The 18,078-nt window shown below is 41.5% G+C and overlaps 1 protein-coding gene across 2 annotated transcripts; it reads left to right on the top strand.

The window, feature by feature from the left end:
- The first annotated feature begins 207 nt into the window (after nt 1-207).
- On the top strand, nt 208-18,015 carry HEXB (hexosaminidase subunit beta). Of its 2 annotated transcripts, XM_056325548.1 has the most exons (15): nt 210-537; nt 635-792; nt 3,828-3,893; nt 4,668-4,714; nt 4,920-5,030; nt 6,796-6,909; nt 7,367-7,468; nt 9,102-9,231; nt 10,991-11,171; nt 12,203-12,289; nt 12,881-12,953; nt 13,609-13,783; nt 14,611-14,701; nt 14,913-15,017; nt 17,827-18,015. In XM_056325548.1, the coding sequence occupies exons 1-15, from the start codon at nt 248-250 to the stop codon at nt 17,888-17,890; spliced, it is 1,794 nt and encodes a 597-aa protein (XP_056181523.1). In that variant the 5' UTR covers nt 210-247; the 3' UTR covers nt 17,891-18,015. The 2 variants fall into 2 exon arrangements, with proteins under 2 accessions (XP_056181524.1, XP_056181523.1); XM_056325549.1 differs by lacking the exon at nt 6,796-6,909 and having other exon boundaries at nt 208-537.
- The last annotated feature ends 63 nt before the right edge of the window (nt 18,016-18,078 follow it).

Genomic DNA, 18,078 nt, shown 5'->3' on the forward strand with positions numbered 1-18,078 from the left:
GCGCAACCCACCCCCCGCCATGGCGGCGGGACGCACCGCCCGCCCCGCCGGGACCCCGCCCCCGGGCCCGCCCTGGCCGCGCAGGCGCGGCGGCCGCGGAGGAGGCGGGGCCGGGGGGTGCGGGCGGGCGCGCAGGCCGCCCCAGCCGGCTCCGTGATGGCGGAGGCGGGGCCCGGCGGCCTCGTGTGACTGTCGCCGCGGGCTGCCGGGGGTGGGGGGCTGCCGGGGGTGCGGGGCCCGCCGCGGCATGGGCAGAGCCATGGGGCTGGCCGGGCTGCTGGCGGGGCTCTTCTTCGTGTCCGCCGTGTTGGTGAGCACCAGCCTTCGGCACGGCGCCCCGCGGAGCCAGCCCGAGCCGGCCGAGTGGGAGCCGGCCTCGGGCGCCGTGCCCGCGGAGGACTCGCTGTGGCCCCTGCCGCAGAGGCTCCGCACGTCCCGCCGCCAGCTGCAGCTGGCCCCCGACCGCTTCCAGCTGGTACACGGCGCCGGCTCCTCGGCGGGGCCGGCCTGCGGTCTGCTGGAGGACGCCTTCCGCAGGTGAGGGGCGGCGGGGCCGGAGGCGCGGGGGGGGGGGGCGGCGGGCGGCCGGAGCGGTTACCTCAGAGCCCCGCCGGCGACTGTGCTTCCTCGGCAGGTACTACGAGTACGTGTTCGGGCGGCCCGGCCGGCGGACGCGGGGCCGCAGGCAGCTGGGCGCCCTGGCGCGGCCCGAGCTGTTGCGGCTGCAGGTGGTGATCGGGTTCCAGGACCCCGGCTGCCGCGGCTTCCCGCACCTCTTCTCCAGCGAGGCCTGTGAGTACCGGCTGGCGCCGCACCGTTACCGCTTGCTTCACCGTCCCGTGCCCGGTGTCACAGTAGGGTGTTTTTTAAGGAACTGGAAGTCACAGGCTCGCCGAGGCACTCGGGAGCGTTTCACAACAGTGGCAACCAGAAGATAATCTCAGCCCACAGTGAATAATGAAGAAAGGGCGATCTTTGGCTACATGCAGATCTTGCCATACATACATAACCAGGTAAGACCTCTGATTCTTAACGACTGTTACCAGAAAGGCTAGCAGCAGAAATCACAGGTTAGCTAGCATTCAGCTCGTTCGCCTGCTGCTAGCCTTTCTGGTAACAGTCGTTAAGAATCAGAGGTCTTACTATGTTGTGCTGTACCTGGTTATGCATGGTGAGATCTGCGCGTAGTCAGAGATCGCCCTTTCCTCCAGCACAGGGTGCTGAGCTGAGTGAGGGCTGGCGCTGCTTGTTCAGCTGCTTTGCTTAGAAATAACAGCATTTGAACTGAAGCTGCCAACACTGGCTTACATACATGGTATTTCTGTTTTTTCCAGCAAAACTGGAAAGTGTTTGTTGAACTTCTTGTTATTCATCTTGCAGTATTATATATCCCCTTTCTTTCTATCAGTAGGGTAATAAGAATTTTCTTAATTACAAGAAAGGATTTAAAACCACAGTGGTTACCTTGGATTTGTTCTGCTATGTTGCTTCAGTACTGTGACTGGAATCCAGAGTGGAGAAGTACTCTAAATCAAGTCCTCATCACCAGAGAAATTTTTTAACAGAAATAAGGACGAGTGGGTAATACTGCTTTCTGTCTGGACAGGTTATCACAGAATTCAACATATTCAGTTAATCTTGTTCTGTCTTGAGATAATCTTCAGTACTTGGCAAGGCAGTTTTTTGGTATCCAGGATACAGGTCCTTAGAAAAAGATCCTTTTAATCTTAAGTCATATATCAGCAGCAGGATTAATTCTACCTGACTTGTAATAGAATGTACTGATATTAAATCTACTCAGTCTTTTGGGGACACTTAACCAAGTAGCTTAACTTTTTGGGCAAGTTTATCATGCATTTCAGTGCAAATAGGTTATAGCAGCAAAATTGCTAACGCTTTAGAATTTTCCTGTCACAGGCAGGTTGTTATACTGCTTTACAACTAGTTGAACTTTGATGTTGTTTGTGAACTTCAGATCTGTGCTAAAGCTGGTTCTTCCCTTCTGTTAGGGAATCTGTCAGATCATTGGATTCTTAGGTGGCACCCTTCAGAACACTCAGAGTTTTTCCCTCTGCTGTAGGAAAGGAGTTTCCTGTTAAAAATGACATGGAGGTTTCCTAATGTAGTAAGCTGAGCTCTCCAGGCTTCAGCAAGATTTTAATTTTCTGTTAATAGGATAGCTTGTTTAGGGAACAAATACTGAAATACGCAGTTATTAGTCACTTGCTGGATTGAGCAGCTTTGCTCCTTTTCTTAATAGAGAGGGTATGGATCAGTTGATGACTATCCTATAGAAAGAGTAATAATAACTGAAAGAGGGTAGATTTAGGTTAGGGATTAGGAAGAAATTCTTTAATGTGAAGGTGGCGAGACACTGGAACAAGCTGCCCAGAGAAGCTGGATGCCCCATCCCTGAAAGTGTTCAAGACCAGACTGGGACTTTGAGCAACCTGATCTAGCGGAAAGTGCCCCTGCCCATGGCAGGGGAGTGGGACTAGATGATTGTTAAGGTCCCTTCCTACCCAAACTGTTCTATGATTCCATGAAGAATATTGGATATGTAATCACAGTACAAGTTAATTGCCCTTCTCCCTGCTGGCTTCTTGCCTGCTTGCGTAAAAGGTTCCAAGCAGCCATATAAAATTTACTGTTCAGTGTTCATTTAAGGTTATATGTTCAGAAAAAAGCCTGCTGTCTTGGAAGTAAATCCCTGACTCAGCTACAATTTACCACAGAAAGACCAGTGGAGATTGCAGTGGTCTTCTAAGTTCTCCTTCTTACCCAGAACTTCCAGTATATACAGTCAGTGCTTACGTTAAAATGGAAGCGTGAGGTACTTTCTTAATGTCCCTGAACGGCTTTTCTCTTGTAGTTTAGATAAATGTTTGAACCGTATAACTTACAACCCACCATTCTTTCATACTGAGGCAGATCCAATAAAACATTGTACAGCAATTTACCCTTCTGACTTTTCCTCTGCTGCTTCAAATGTGTGACTCTGGTCAGTTTATTACTGCTTTGATGTTTAAATATTAATATGGATCCATAGATTTATAGTGTATTTCTATACATATATATGTATGTGATTTTAAAAAAAATAATTAACATATTTAAAATGTATTTGTATTTGTTCACTGAAATTTACCAAATGATCTTAAATGAAAAACCAAAATTATTTTAGCTTTTTTTTTTTTCTTTTAGCACTTTGTACTATACTTCGGTACCCAAACTAAAGGGAGGATTGTTATGGATACCTTCTGATACCATTCTTCATTTTACTTACCTGATTTCATTTCACTGTCCCTATACATGTGCTTATTAGATGGTGGGGTGGGTTGGTTGGGTTGTTTGTTTTTCTTTGGAGTTAGAACTTTACAGTAAGCACCTAACAATATTACTTGACAAGGTAAGCATAATCTCTATAAAAGGTAGGTAAAAGGAGGATTAAACTTTTGCAGTTAGGTCTGGCGTAGTTACCCATCTCTTATCACTTATGTCTTAAATGCAAAAATATCATCTGATATGTTTTAAATCAGTTGGGTTAGACTTGGCTGGAATTCTGGCCCATTAACATTGCCATTAGTAAGTACTATATTTGTTTTATCATCTTACTGATTAACTGTTTACTGTCTGATTAGTAGCTTGCATTACTTCAGAAGCACATAAGTGAAAAATAGCTGCATGATACCACCATTAAAAACAACAGTAGTCAGAATTTAAAAAACAAAGGGAGATGTGGGACTCAGCCTCCTTAATGCTTGTTAGCATTGTCCTGTCAATCATGCTTTCTTAAGGAATAACTTTTTTGTTTGTTTGTTTTTATTTAGATCATTTAACTATAACTGAGCCTGTGGCTGTACTGAAAGCAGATGAAGTATGGGGTGCTTTAAGAGGTAAGCTGATAATTTTCCTATAGAGCTGTTTGTTCTGGGCTGACACGGGCCCCATGGCAGACTAAGAACCAGCTGACCACTGAGCCTTGCCTGTCTTCAGTCCTTAATGGGAAGTAAGCTTGTGCGTAGAGGCCAGAAGGATACCCAGATGCATGTTGGTCAGACCCTCAGTCCAAATGCTCACTATCTCAGATCCAGTAGCATGCTGTAAGTTAACTCTGCTGTGCCTGGAATCAGCCAAGCCAACCAAATCCTGGGTGCTAAAATGCTGTCTGATCTACAGTGTGAACACATTATTCTCTTGGTGCACCTAATAACTGGACATGATAGACACATCACCAGGAAGACCATAATGCTGAAGTTTCAGTCTGCTCTTCTTACTGTTAGTCTAAATTAGCAGATTTTTCATGCTAAATTAGAAACTTCACCAGCTGCAGAAATGACCAGCATGTTAACACCTTTTGATGAAATTCCTACCTTACCCTCAGTAACTTCCATGCTATTCAAGGATTAATTTGGTACAGCTGAGCTGTAGTACTAATATTCAGTATGTGTGTATAATAGAGAGTTTGAGTAGTTCTGTCTTCAGAATTTCTTCAACTGTGGTGCTTAAGCAATCAAGGAACTATGCTAAAGAGAAAGAAAACTCAGCTACAGAGCATTCTTTCTAGCTATGTGAGTGTCTGTAAATAGTTCTGGTCCTGTTTTTAACTTAACTAAACCTGGACAAGTGCTAGCTTATACTCCCTTTCTCTTTCTTGGATTTTTTACCAGGCTTGGAAACCTTCAGCCAGTTGGTGTATGAAGATGACTATGGAAGTGTGAGTATAGCTATTAACTAAAACCACAGTCCTGATAACAGACAGCCATGTTCTTTATTAGGTACTTTTCTAGAAACAGCAGTTCTACTAGTTTCAGTAAGTATTTTTTCAGAAAATGATCTTTGAAAAGCTGATAACAAAATTAAAAGTATTTCCTATTTGCAAATATGAATATAAAGCAGGAATTCTGATTTTTATATCTCAGTTTCTTGTCAATGAGTCTGAAATCGACGACTTCCCAAGATTTGCTCATAGAGGAATCTTACTAGACACCTCAAGGCATTATTTACCATTGAAATCTATTCTTACAAACCTGGTAAGTGAGCAGTTTTATATCATTAATAATGAAATCTTTAGGTAGCAACTGGAGCTGGTATGTAAGGACAGCCTGTCTTCTCTGGCTGACTTCTAAAAGGACAGTGATCTCTGCTAAGTAGAGGTCAGAACACACATCAGAGAGTAATTGATAGGCGAGAGAGGAGTTGCGTAAATCTGTAAAGGAGGCTGGGATTTGTGGTACCTTGGGTTTTCCGTATTTTCTGTTGCCTAAACCAGTTCACATATTTCTTGGAAGCATGTTTTGAGACATTCAACTGTTACCAAGCAATACATGGGAGACCTTGCAAGTCCTAGCTTCAGTGCCAGTGGTTGCAGGAAAATCCCAGTCCTTTCAATAACCAGGCTTTGGTAGTCCTGTATTAGGCTGCTAAAAGCAAGCCACTAATGAAGAAGTACAGAGCAACGGGGGAAATCAGAAGCATTCATTGGAAGCTACTGATTTCTTTCACTGTGTCACTTCAAAAAGAAGAAAACCAGACAAAAAAACCCAAGAAAACCTTCCTCTGAAAAGCCTAAGTAAGCACACTAAGGACTGTGTACTCCAACCTTGATGGGAAGGTGGTGAGTTTGTATAAATATAGCAACCGAAGCTGTGAGTTTTTCTGTTTTGTACTCCCCTTTTCTGCTGTTGAAATCCTTGTAGTGTAGTAGGGATTATTTGGTGGGTTGAAATGGAGGAGCCTTTGAGTAGAGGAACATGCAGTTTCCTGTCTTGACTCTGCAGAGCAGGCTTAAGATGCGCAGGAAGAGAGTGCAGGTAAAACCAGTCTTCATTTCTGAGGTCATCCTTGAACTATGGTCAAAACCTGCCCCTCCATGGGTATTTACCACTTTTATTTACCTATAAGGTCAGTCCTTGTTCAGCAAGTAGTGTTTGTGTAGTGTTTCATTTGCAACTGAGGGTGCTTCAAAGACTCAGGTAGTTACTTGTATCAGTATTTATTGTCTTTTCTAAGAGACAACAAAGTCAAAAGAGTAACCTGATTTTTGACACTTGCATTTCTAATCATTCTTGTGTTTCTGTAACTGTTGCTATTCTGTTTTCTTTCCTTAGATTATGCCTGTCACTCTAATACTTTTCTAGAGCTGCATTTTATGGCATTTTGCTCGTTTAAGGACAAGTGTGCTTTTCCTCCCACCTCTGTGCCTGCTTGAATCCAGGCTAACCTAATAAAAAGCAGCAGTAATCCCTTCACTGACGTGTGGTAATTAGATGCTTAAGGCAGCAGTTCAGGTACATTTCTTGTTTGTGTTCAGCTGCTGTACTGTATTTCCAGGAAGGGTGTTGTCCACCTTGTGGCAGAGGTGAAGGTCAGGAGGTAGAATTTTCTATGTGGAAAGATGTTAATTTGATAGAAATGCATGAAGACATGTGGTTAATTAAAATGTAATGCTGTCTGATAAAACAGGTGAGATATTTTGGGGGAGTGGACATAGTATAAATCTTCCTTTGGATTTGGTGGGAATTCCTGAAGAGATTTCATCACTTTTTTAAATGCAGCTTGGTGAGAAAAGCAAGGCAGAGGGGTGGAAATAATTGTATTGTGGCAAGGGGTTGGAAGCAACTGTGTTGCAATTACTGAGTCATGAACAATGTAGAGAACATTTATTCTGTCTGCCCATAGCACACACCACTTCTAGCAACGGACAAACTTGGGTAACTTGGGGTATGTGTGTAACCATCCATCTGGAGTCATAATTTGAAATATGTGTGTTAAATGTTTATCTTGATTATCTTCAAGAAAAGGGAAGTGCTGACACTAATGACTGAAAACACAAGGGGAACACTATCTTCTGCAGGGAAAATGCGTGGTTTATTTTGCATGCATTTGAAATGGATTCTGCAGAAGTCACTAGTAAGTAGGCATGTATGAAATAGTAGGGAACTCGCTTGTGTTCTTTAATTTTTGAGTCCAAAGTATTTAGGTAGAAAAGTTCAAGCTTTTCTGTAAGCTGAAATAGCTGATGTTGCATAGAGAATTACCCAGATATGTTTTGAAGTGGAAGAAATTCATAACCATTTATAGTAGTTCCTCTTCAGCCAGTGTAAGCATAATCAGATCAAGAGCTTGTTAACAGGAGTGGTGCAAATAGATGGCAGAGGAATGGAGTAGCAGTATAAACAGGCTGGTGCATTTTGTTGTGTGCTTCTAGGATTTGTGGAACACTGTATGGCTTATTGGTTGGTTCCCCCTCCTCCCCCCTTCAGTTGCTTTAAGCCTGTAGGATGTACTGGGATAAAGCCAGCTTTTTGCATCAGTTTTCTGTGAGAGTGAAGTGCTTAACTAGACTGTGTTGCATTATTTGTTACAGGATGCCATGGCTTTTAACAAGTTCAATGTTCTCCACTGGCATATAGTAGATGATCAGTCATTCCCTTACCAGAGTATTTATTTCCCTGAGTTAAGTGACAAGGTGAGTAAACATCATTGGAGCAGAGTGGGAGGGCAGAAATTTGGCACTTATTTAATGGAAATAAAATGCAGAGCCTACCAACAGTTCAATACATCTGCCTTGGCTGATTGCAAAACAGTACCAGAGGACCAGTAATCAGTAGGTCCAAACTCAGGATCCTACCTGAGTGTCTATGTGGACCATGTTCAAGTCTTCCTTAATGGATGCATGGTAAATGACCTTCCTAACTCTTGTGTGCAAATTTGCTAGTGATGCTGATCCGCAGTGTCTGCAGGCCTTCAAGCAGTAATGGCATGCAAATAGCTTGATGTGCACACTTCTTGGATTTTTGTTGTTTTGTTTGTTTAACTGGTAGACTTCCTGCCACTCAAACAAATATAAGGGAGTTTCCTGTCAGCTCGAGGCTTGGAACCACTGCAGTAGTACTTTTGCCCTGTCTGAGACCTAGTTAACTTTACAAAACACAACATGCCTTATAAGAGCTCCAAAAGTGAAGTTGTTTTCTCAAATAGATATAGTTGCAATGTATCTCTTTATTTCAAGATTCACAGCAAATTTTGCTAATTAATGAAAGCCATCATGAGGTTATTGCTCAGTCATGGTACAGTAGTAGCCAAATGAAGCACGAATAATTAAGTAGACTGGACCTAAGCACGAGATTTGTGATTCTGTTTTAAAATGCTTGCTAGAATCTGACCCTCATAAAAATTACGTAGGCAGTGGTTGAGCAGATGCCATGAAGAGTTTTATAATTCAAAAACTGTAAATGTTGCATGGTGCATTCAGATTATTTTTCCTAGTAATGGCTGTGGAATTCTGTCCTGTTCCTCACTGACAGCTGGAGAGGGAGATGGCCAGTGTCTCAATAGCCATCTTTTTGAAAGGCTTTTTGTTTACCGTTATCTGTTTTTGAATAACTCGGCTGTGGAAACCATTTCCAGATAAATGGAAGCTTAAGGTGCTACTAATCATGAGGAGTCATGATGCTTTTCTTTATGTAGTTTCGCTCTTTGGCAAGCATCTGTTTCACGGAACGGTAGGAACTGTAGCAGTCTGGGCAGTTTGTCATGGTCCCTGACTGTGTGGGAATGGAATAATGCCCAAATTCAGTGTCACGAAACAAATACACCTGCTAAATTGGGTATTGTATCAACTGACAAGCAGAGGTGTTGGAAGAAGACACCATTCTTTCTGACTTGGCAGAATTTTTCCATTAGTCTTTCATGTCATGTAGCAAGGGCCCCTATGTTTTGGAACTAATGATACAGAAGTGGAGGGAATACTAACTTGCCTCTGTACAGAAGAATTGAAAAATGCATCTTTCAAACATCTGATGGAGTAGAAACTAGCTTTTCTGTTTCTTTCAGTAACTATGAGCTAAGGAGGAATGGACAGTCTCAGGAGATTTGTCTTAGTGTGGAAAAAGGGGTTAATTTTTGTTTGGGGTTCCCCCCTCTTCCCCCCCCCCGCAGCTAGTCAGCTGAAAAGTTCATTGCAGCTGCACATGTGATAAACCAGAAAAGGCCAACTTGTAAAACTGCTCAACAATCTAAATTATAACATTTTAATCCCAGTTTTATTAGCTGCTGGTATAATGTTTTGTAAACTGTCTCTGAATGTGAATACTTTACAGGGAGCATACTCCTATAACCACATCTACACTCCTACTGACGTCCGTCTGGTGATTGAGTATGCCCGGTTAAGAGGCATTAGAGTTATCCCAGAGTTTGATACTCCAGGACACACGCAGTCTTGGGGAAAAGGTATGTCCAAGAGAATATTAATGGTTAAAAGACTGACATAATTAGGGTGTAGCAAGCAAGTGAACTTGGTAAAAACCAGCCTTTAAAGTGCCTTGGAAGGCCCTTGATAACAGGTAAGCAAGGGGCTGACTTGGGAATGGTGATGACCTTTACGTATCAGAGGAACTAAAGTGAATGGAGAAAGCTTGACACTTGCTGTGCTGCATGTGTGTGTGAAGGCACAGATATTTTCTGTCTGCCTCAGACTTCATGTTATTGTTATGCCCCCATCCAGTGCTGGGCTTTCGAGTAATTGGGCAGTAGCTAGAAATAATGAGTTGCTGTCTCTAGAGTAGATATTTCTGCTTGGGGAGTGTTCTTTCAAAGTGATTGATGTTTCTGGATATTAGTAAAGTAGTAATCTGTCAGTGTACAAAACAGAGCAAAGCAGGATGCTTCTTCATGCTCTGTCCTCTGGGTTTCAGACTAATGCTTCTCTTGCTAGAGAGTGCTTGAGTCCTGAAAGCGGTGGTGTTTACATGTACTCGAGGACCAGGGAATCTTGTGCCTTAGTTCAGGGTGCACTGACTGTGATTTGACTGCAATTAATATAATATGGTTTTGGCTAAACTGGAAATAGTAAAGATTTTTCTAGTGCTTCATAGCATTAGCTTTATCCACAGGGTGAGTCTTGTGCTCATCCTGTGGAGATATGACCATAACGTTGCAAGATGCCTCAGGCTCTTTCTCACTAATTTAAACTGCAGAGGAACAAGACAAAAAGTAAATTTGCTGAACACTCATTTCCGAGTCTGTCATCTTATGGAGTCTTTGCTGTTACAGAGCACTAGTAAAAGTCAGCTTCTTGCCTGATGATATGTGAAGTGGTCTACATTCATATTAAGAGCAAGGTTCAGGTCCCTTGCCTAAAAAACAATTGTACCTGATAACTTCTTGTATAATAGCTTTTTTTTTAATGTGATGCACAGGAGCTAGTCCTGGCTTTGCCTGTGAACCTGGGTAACTATGCTTTGTTTGCATTAAAATTCAAGATACTGCAGAGAAGTCTTAAGGCATGCAAGGAGGGCAGTTGAAGCAATGTATCACTAGGGCCCTGTTTGGGGGAAATGTGCTTAGAGCAGGAAATGCACTGCCAGGAAGCTGATGCAACCACAGTTTACCAAAGAAACTGGACTTAGGAATCTCCAACCTAGAAATAATAACTTTTCCCTATTTTGTTATCCTGGCTTGTGTTCCTTCAGTTACCTTGACCCAAGAACCAGTGCTTAGTTTTGATGTCTGTCTAGCCTTCCTTGTGTAGAGGTAAATTCCTAGCAGATTGACGTAGGACATCTACCTTGAACCATGTACCACCTACTTAGGTGTTAACAAAGCAGAGTAATAAAAAGAGAGGAGAGGCCTTTGGAGCACACTCATTATATTTGGCTTCCTTCTAATTGGCTTCCTTCCTAAATCCATTAAAGCTTTTTTTATTCAAGTAGTCATCCAGAAGCTGTTTTCCAGATATAGTGACTTGTTCCATAAATTAGTATGTGTTAAATCACAAATCTAAAAGTCAGAGTCCTCATTCCAGTTAGAGGGTTCTTCAACCTTGGCCAAGTTGTTTTATTTCATCCTGCTTCTATTTGATTATAATTAGAATGATAAGCACTCAAGTCATTAATATTAACCTTTTAAATATGGCTAACTGCCTCTTCCCACTAGCAAAGCTGACATACCAACGTGGAACTGAATATCCTCTATTAATTGTTTCTACTAGGTCAAAAAGATCTTCTCACCCCTTGTTACAGTGGAGAACAGCCAACTGGGTCCTTTGGACCTGTAAATCCCATTTTGAATACAACTTATGACTTCATGACTAAATTCTTCAAAGAAATCAGCAGTGTATTTCCAGATGCATACATTCATTTGGGAGGAGATGAAGTGAACTTCGATTGTTGGTATGGTGACAGTTCAAAGAATAAATATCTAGTGCCTCTTAAACTTGCTTAAATCCATCAATTAGGGAACTCAGTTGCATGGGACTGTTTTCACTGCTTAACCCAAAGATCTCCACTCCTACTTCTGTAGCTATTTACAGGCAGAACATTTGTGATTCTTAACAAGCAAGTGATGTTGTGCAGAATTTTGCTTTGATTAGCAGTTTCGCAAATGTTCAGGTACTCTAAAGGATTTCTTTATGAAAATTAACATGGCAGGAAAGAGAACTAGCAGGGTAGAAAAGTACCATGTAAGATAATGAATATTTAAATGCTTTGTGTTAAAGGAAAAGCAGTTCTTTCCATTGAGTTCTGTCTTCCAGAACATCTGCTAACATTAAGTATTACAGTACTGACTCTTTTGTGCTTGTATCACAAGCACGGCATTTATTAATAGGGTTCTTTAGTTAGTTGCAGATTTTGAATGTTTTGGAGCATCTCTGCTGGAGTAACTAATAATACAGAATTTGGAGCAGATCTAATTGCATGATATTCAAATTGATCTAGTTAGTTTTTGTCTCTTGTAACATCAGATCTGAACACTTGCTTTAACTTTGAAAAAGAAACAATTTCTGACAAATGCTTTGTCACAGAAGTACTTGTTAGCTTTGGGGAATCTTCCCAAATTCTTGATGTCACTCCTGCAGATCCCCTGGTACTATGGCTGCCGTTTCCAGACCTGCTGGCAACCTTCCCACAAAGTTGCAGAGAAGCCAGAAACTCCAGAGCTCTTAGAAGCCTGGGTCAGCCTGCCAGAGGCTGCTTCAGGACAGGGCCTCCAGTAGTTCTACCAGAGAAGTAGGCCTATTGGCAGCTTTATTTCTAATTAGCATGAAGCTGTTTCAGTATATCTAAATCAAGTTAACCTGCTGCTTCTGCAGGCTGTGGTGTGCCTAAGGCACCAGCTAGGGTGCTGTGCGTAGGTGGAAATGGTTGGGAAGTCTGGTTTAAAGCAAAGCAAAATTATTCTTGTTTTGTTGTTGTTATTTAAGGAAGTCTAACCCTGAAGTGAAAGAGTTCATGAAGAAGCAAGGATTTGGCATCGATTATGCTAAACTGGAATCTTACTATATTCAGAAGTACGTTCTTTTCGTTAATTTTTGCTCTGCTTTTCACAGCTGCCATCTGAGGGTGGTGGTCAGGTGCAGGTACTGAAGCTAATTTAGGTTAGCCTATACTGTTTTCAAAAACTGCTTTGTATTAGGGACTACCGACTTTAATACACTGAATGTTAAGTTCACAGCTTTAAAAGGTGGGACACAACAAGGATGTGTAGGCTAGTTCTGTGGACAGTATGAACGCATGGGGTATGTTAAGCTAGGTATCTGCTGTGATGTCAGCATGCAGGGTGGGAAGGGAAAGTCCTATTGTTTTTGTAGCTATTTATTTCTCTGTTTCTTAAATAACATGGACTTAAGACACCTGTATGAGTTGCTGGTAGTTCTGAACATCACTTTGTGTTACTGCACATGCATACCCTTCTACATGGGAGAACACGCTCTTCGAGGCAGAGCACTGAAGGCCAAAACGAGAAAACCCTGTTTTTTCTTGGTCCCGTATGCAGTGCTGGGAAAAGCCTGATGTGACTTAGGGTGGAAAATGTCACTACGTGATGTGCCTGTACTGATCTCACTGAAGTTCACAAACATGATTTTATTTCTAAATTCTAGGGTTTTGGACATTGTTTCCTCCTATAATAAAGGATACATAGTCTGGCAAGAAGTGTTTGATAACAAAGCAGAGGTAAGATGGGAAAGTAAGTAAGGTACTCTTGCATAATCATATTGTGGGAGGCTTCCAAAGGGGACTGTTGAAGTAGTTATGGTTGTGTCTCTTAAGAGTTAAAGCAAGTCTGCTCACTTTAGCAAGTCTCCCCAGGTATGGGGCCTGCCTTGAAATTATCATTTGTTGAACATGTAAAACAGGTGGAACAGGAACACCAGCACTGAAGTGCTTTCTGCAGGTGAGTACATAATACAACATGTTTTAGAGCATCAGAGTAAAGGGTAGGGAAATTTCTGTAAGTTTTCACACCTTTGTTTTCTCACATAACTGCATCTCATCTAGCAACACCAGGTGCTCAGCTTTTTGGAGCTGGTCAGATAACTGGTGCATGTAGGAACCCTCTTAGGGCATTAACTGTCTATAGTATAACCTAGGCTTCACTCTAGTGTGAGGTTTTTAAAACCAGCAAAGAGCTACTTGCCTTTAGACTGGGGGGTGGGGGGGGGGGGTGGGGAACGGGAAATTACAAAAGGTAGCTTCCAAAATGTTCCTCTTGAAAAAAAACAAAACCAAACCATATATTTGAAATCTGTCATCCTTTCCTGGGAACAGCAATTAGGGTTGTCCTTAATGTTTTGGGGTTTTCTTTTGTTCTGTTTTTTCCCCCTTTTAGCTGAAACCAGACACAGTAGTTCAAGTGTGGATGGAAAACAACTATGCTCATGAACTGAGCAGTGTCACTGCAGCTGGGTTCACTGCTATCCTGGCAGCTCCCTGGTACTTAGACTACATTAGTTACGGGCAAGACTGGAAGAAATACTACAGTGTTGAACCACTTAACTTTCCTGGTTTGTTACATTTTTTCTATGCATGTTCTGTGCATTAAAAGTCTTTGGTTCATGGTAAGGTGTAAATGGAAAGAATAAGGCTATTTAGAGTGGTCATGCAGTCACTATGATCAGATACACTGTGTAATCAAAGGACTTTAATTTCAGCTAGAACTCTGGAAAATTCTCAAATAAAAATACGCAACTTTCCAATTCTCACAGGGAAAATTGTTACCTTCCTCAAGCATCTGGCAGTGGTGCTTGTATGAGACAGGATGCTGAACTAGGTGGGCAGATGCATCATGCACTGGGGGCAGAGTTGTGCAAAATGTTTGCTGGTAGACATTGAGTACATACATTAGCAAGCTTCTAGAGCGTTAGACTGTTACAGACAAAGACATGTTCTCTCCCTCCAGCTAAAGCTGATACAAACATCTAATGCTTTCCCCAGGGCTTGAATTTTGTGCAAGGTAGCTCTCAGACCTGATTAGGGAGAATACTTGAATGTAGCTTTTTCAAGGAATGTTCTGTCTGTGATAGAATGAACAGTTTTAATCAGGATTGAAGTCTTTGAAGAATGTCAGGAGGCTGAGGAATTTCTTCAGAGGATAAAAGGTAAAATCCTTTCTGACAGAGAAGGGAAATTGGTTCTCTGGGCAAATGGGCCAGTGGTTCTCATATTTAGTAACAAGACTACCAAAACATTAAGTTAGTGCTCAGGATAGATATTTTATATCATAAAACGAACAACTGAACATCAGTCCCCTCTCAGTATTGGAAAAGGAAATTGCTGATACATGCCCATCTTCCAAGCAAATAGAAATTCTAACTTTCTGCTTTGAATTCAGGATCTGAAAAACAGAAAAAGCTTTTAATAGGTGGAGAAGCCTGCCTGTGGGGGGAATTTGTGGATGCAACTAACCTTACACCAAGATTATGGTATGGACTGTTTTATTGTTAAATTTTGGAAAGCTAGCTATATGGAGCATTAATCCAACAGGACTGTATGTTAGTGGTAACCGTGCTCTGTGCTGAATGTAAGCAGCTATAAAAATGGATGCTTCTTTCTGTTTAAGACCTGGTATTAAAAACTTTTATCCATTCCTGGTTATAGACCATACCTACTCTAAAATTTAGTATATCTTTACAGGCCTCGAGCAAGTGCTGTAGGGGAGAGACTCTGGAGCAGCAGGAATGTAACCAACTTGCAGGATGCCTATAAAAGACTGACTAATCATCGATGCCGCATGCTCCGGTAGGATTAATAGTTATAGTAATGCTTGGTTCTCATGCCTTATAACCAATGGAGTTCAAGTACAGGACTGAACACTGGCCTGGAGATGAAGGGAGGAGAGCTAGCTGTCATCCTGTGTGGTTTTTGTATCCACAGAAAAGGTGAGGACAGATACATTAAGACAGGAGTTCTAGACAGGCCTGCAACTAACATTTTCAGAACTTAACTTTCTTCAGTGAAATACTAGAACTCATCTATATCTCTCTTTAAAGGAAAAAACAACACCGTGATTGACTTATTTAAGATAAAAAGGTTATTAAAGTGTATGTGGGAGGAGTACACAGGAGAAAAAATAGACTTTAAAAAAAGTTTTAGATTATTTATTATAAATCATAATTAAAGACCTGCAGCAGGCAATCAAGTGGAGCTGTGCATGAGAGGTGAGCTTTAGCAAGCTATATTCTTTCAGGTATTACCTTAGCATAGGGACTGAAAGAGGTGGATAAGGAGTCTGATAGATTTTAATTCATTTATGGCTACTGTAAACAAGGGCAGTTCATAACATATTTTTCTCTGCAGTTCTTTCCTGAAAAGTACCTAGACAAGTTACTGGTTAATTACTGCTAGTGCTTTGTATATTTGCACTTTTAGAAGTCAGTGATTTCTAGGTCTGAAGTCCAAGTTTGACTCCACTTTTAGAAGTATACAGTCAGAGAGCCTTTTAGGTTTTCCCAAATGCTGCTGCAAAGTTGGACTGCAGCAAGAACATGTCATTTGATTTCTCTGCAGAAGTTTATGACAGGAAACTGAAAATCCCAACAGTGTGAAGTATTTCAAGGGAGATACAAATCAGCTATTTAGAGCACAACATACAATGGCAGTTAGCACTTAAAACTTAAGCACTCTGCTCATGTTCCTGTAGATATCTTAGCATGATTATGTTGAAATCACTGACTTTGAGCTTACAGTATAGATAGTGATATACACAGAGTGACCAAAAGACTTGTAAATTTTGACTTGTTGGGTTTATTTCAAGGTGGCGAAAAATAACCCTATGTAAATTATCTCCCTCGGTCATGAGAAAAGTAGATACATGAAGAAAGAGTTAACAAATACATGTTAAAAACAAGATCAAAGGGCTTTAAAGACTTAGGACCTAGCACTTAACAGGATGGTACATCTCTTGGTGGGGCTTAGAGAAAACATGGATAAAACTGAAAAGTGAAGCGTACAGGGACTGTACCTCTAAGATTAGGGTTTTATAGTTCCTGGGCCTGGTTAACTATTGCTGCATCTCCATCTTCCTTTAATGCTGGCACTTGTATTGCTGTATAAGGAGCTGATCCAGGTGGCTGCAGCTGCTCTGGTAGTGCAAGTGTGAGAGATGGAGAATGCAGGGGCAGACTAAGGGAAAAGTGCACGAGTACACGGAGCAGATCTTAAACTACTTTGTGGTGCTAAAACTGCTTTGTTGGCGTAAAACTTGAACAATTCCTGTTACAAACAGACTACCTTAATAAAAGGACATGTCCTCCTGAAAATTATTTCTTTTATATAGGCTTTGAACCTGAAGAACATTAGAGAAACCATTCCCTTACTGCTGATTAAATGAGCCTTCCTTGGAGCAGCAGTTCTGTTGCCTTTTATGTATACAGGGCTTCCTCATCACTGTGTGAACTCAAAGAGCTGATTTAATCAGCCAGGTTGTTGTAGTCTTAGAGTGTGGGCAAAAAGGCTATCTCCTTACTAACATTTTTATATGTGGTATATACAGACCATGGCAGCTGTGGCAGGCCAAGGAGCTTTCCAGGTAGAATGAACAGCTCTGGTTTGCTCCAGAGCTGGGTACCAGGGAGTGAAAGAGCAGGTATATAGAGCTCCCTAACAGTTGGATCACAGTCACTATAAGAACAGTAGCTCTGCCTATCCAAGGTCACTGCTGTTGAAATAGTACCATGAAAGCAGAAGTTGCTATTCAGATCTAAACTCGGCTTCCTGTAGAATACAGCAGCCCAAACCGCAGAGAAATGGTGATCAGAGAAGGGAAACAAAAAGGTGGGCATATATTCCAGAGACTGAGACAACAACCCTGTCATTTACTAAGAGCAGGTCTTGCTTGGGGGCAAGCAGTTCAGCTGAGCCATTTCATTATTCAGTTTCTTCCACAGCAGCTCATAAGTGCAGTTTAAACACCAGTGTGTATTACCCTACAAATCACTATAGCAGTACTGTCTAGCTCTTAAATAGCCAAGAAGCGGAATTTTGACTGTAACCACTTTAACCCTGAAACATCTTTTTAGACTATCTTCCTGCACATCATAAGCTACAGTGTTTTTTTGCTTGTTTGTTTTTAAAGCCACAGAATAATTTATGATAGCATAGCTGGGAAAAATCTTGTTTACTAAAACTGGGTTCCCTCAAAAATTAATGAAAATTACTTAATTAGAGCTGCATATGAAGGAAACTATTTAGGTTGGTGAGTGTGCAAATGTCAACCGATTGATATTTTCATCTTCTTATGACTTTTATTCAATAAAAGCAATAGATTTTGCAGAATGTAGAGACAACCAGCCCCTGAATGTAAGCTTTTAACCTGTTTTCTAATACCCTGGTGCATCTATTTCTTCATTAATCAATCACTATTAACTTAAGTTCAGTTCTCTGTTTCAATCAATGGTATAGGGCCCTTTTTTCTCCCTAAACAGGCCATCTGTTATTTCTTCAAAACAGTTTTGCTTACACAGAGTAAGATGGAGTGCTGTTATCTGTCCACCTACACAGTGGGCTAGTTGTTTGATTTAATCATACACATTCTACTTTATTTTAACAGCCGTGGCATAGCAGCCGAACCTGTGTTTGTTGGATACTGTGCCCATGAAGCAAGAGGGCAGTAATTACTGCAAAGACTTCTAGTCAACAACCTGAAGTGCCTCTGGGGGGTGAATCAATATATGTACCTGTGTTGTATTTGAACCAACAGTTAAAATTTTCACTTTAAAAATAAAGTTCTTTGACATTCTGGTTGGAGTAAAAATGGTGGGGCAATAGGAGTAAATTAAAAAAAATGGGAGTAAAAATAATA

This window comes from Falco biarmicus, chromosome Z (genome assembly GCF_023638135.1).
Source record: "Falco biarmicus isolate bFalBia1 chromosome Z, bFalBia1.pri, whole genome shotgun sequence".
NCBI lineage: Eukaryota > Metazoa > Chordata > Aves > Falconiformes > Falconidae > Falco > Falco biarmicus.

Coding starts and splice junctions, on each gene's coding strand:
- HEXB (XM_056325548.1), top strand. CDS start 248: ATGGGCAGAGCCATGGGGCTGGCCGGGCTGCTGGCGGGGCTCTTCTTC. Junction 6,910..7,366: donor GGATTCTGCAGAAGTCACTA/GTAAGTAGGCAT, acceptor TATTTGTTACAG/GATGCCATGGCTTTTAACAA. Junction 12,954..13,608: donor TGTTTGATAACAAAGCAGAG/GTAAGATGGGAA, acceptor TCCCCCTTTTAG/CTGAAACCAGACACAGTAGT.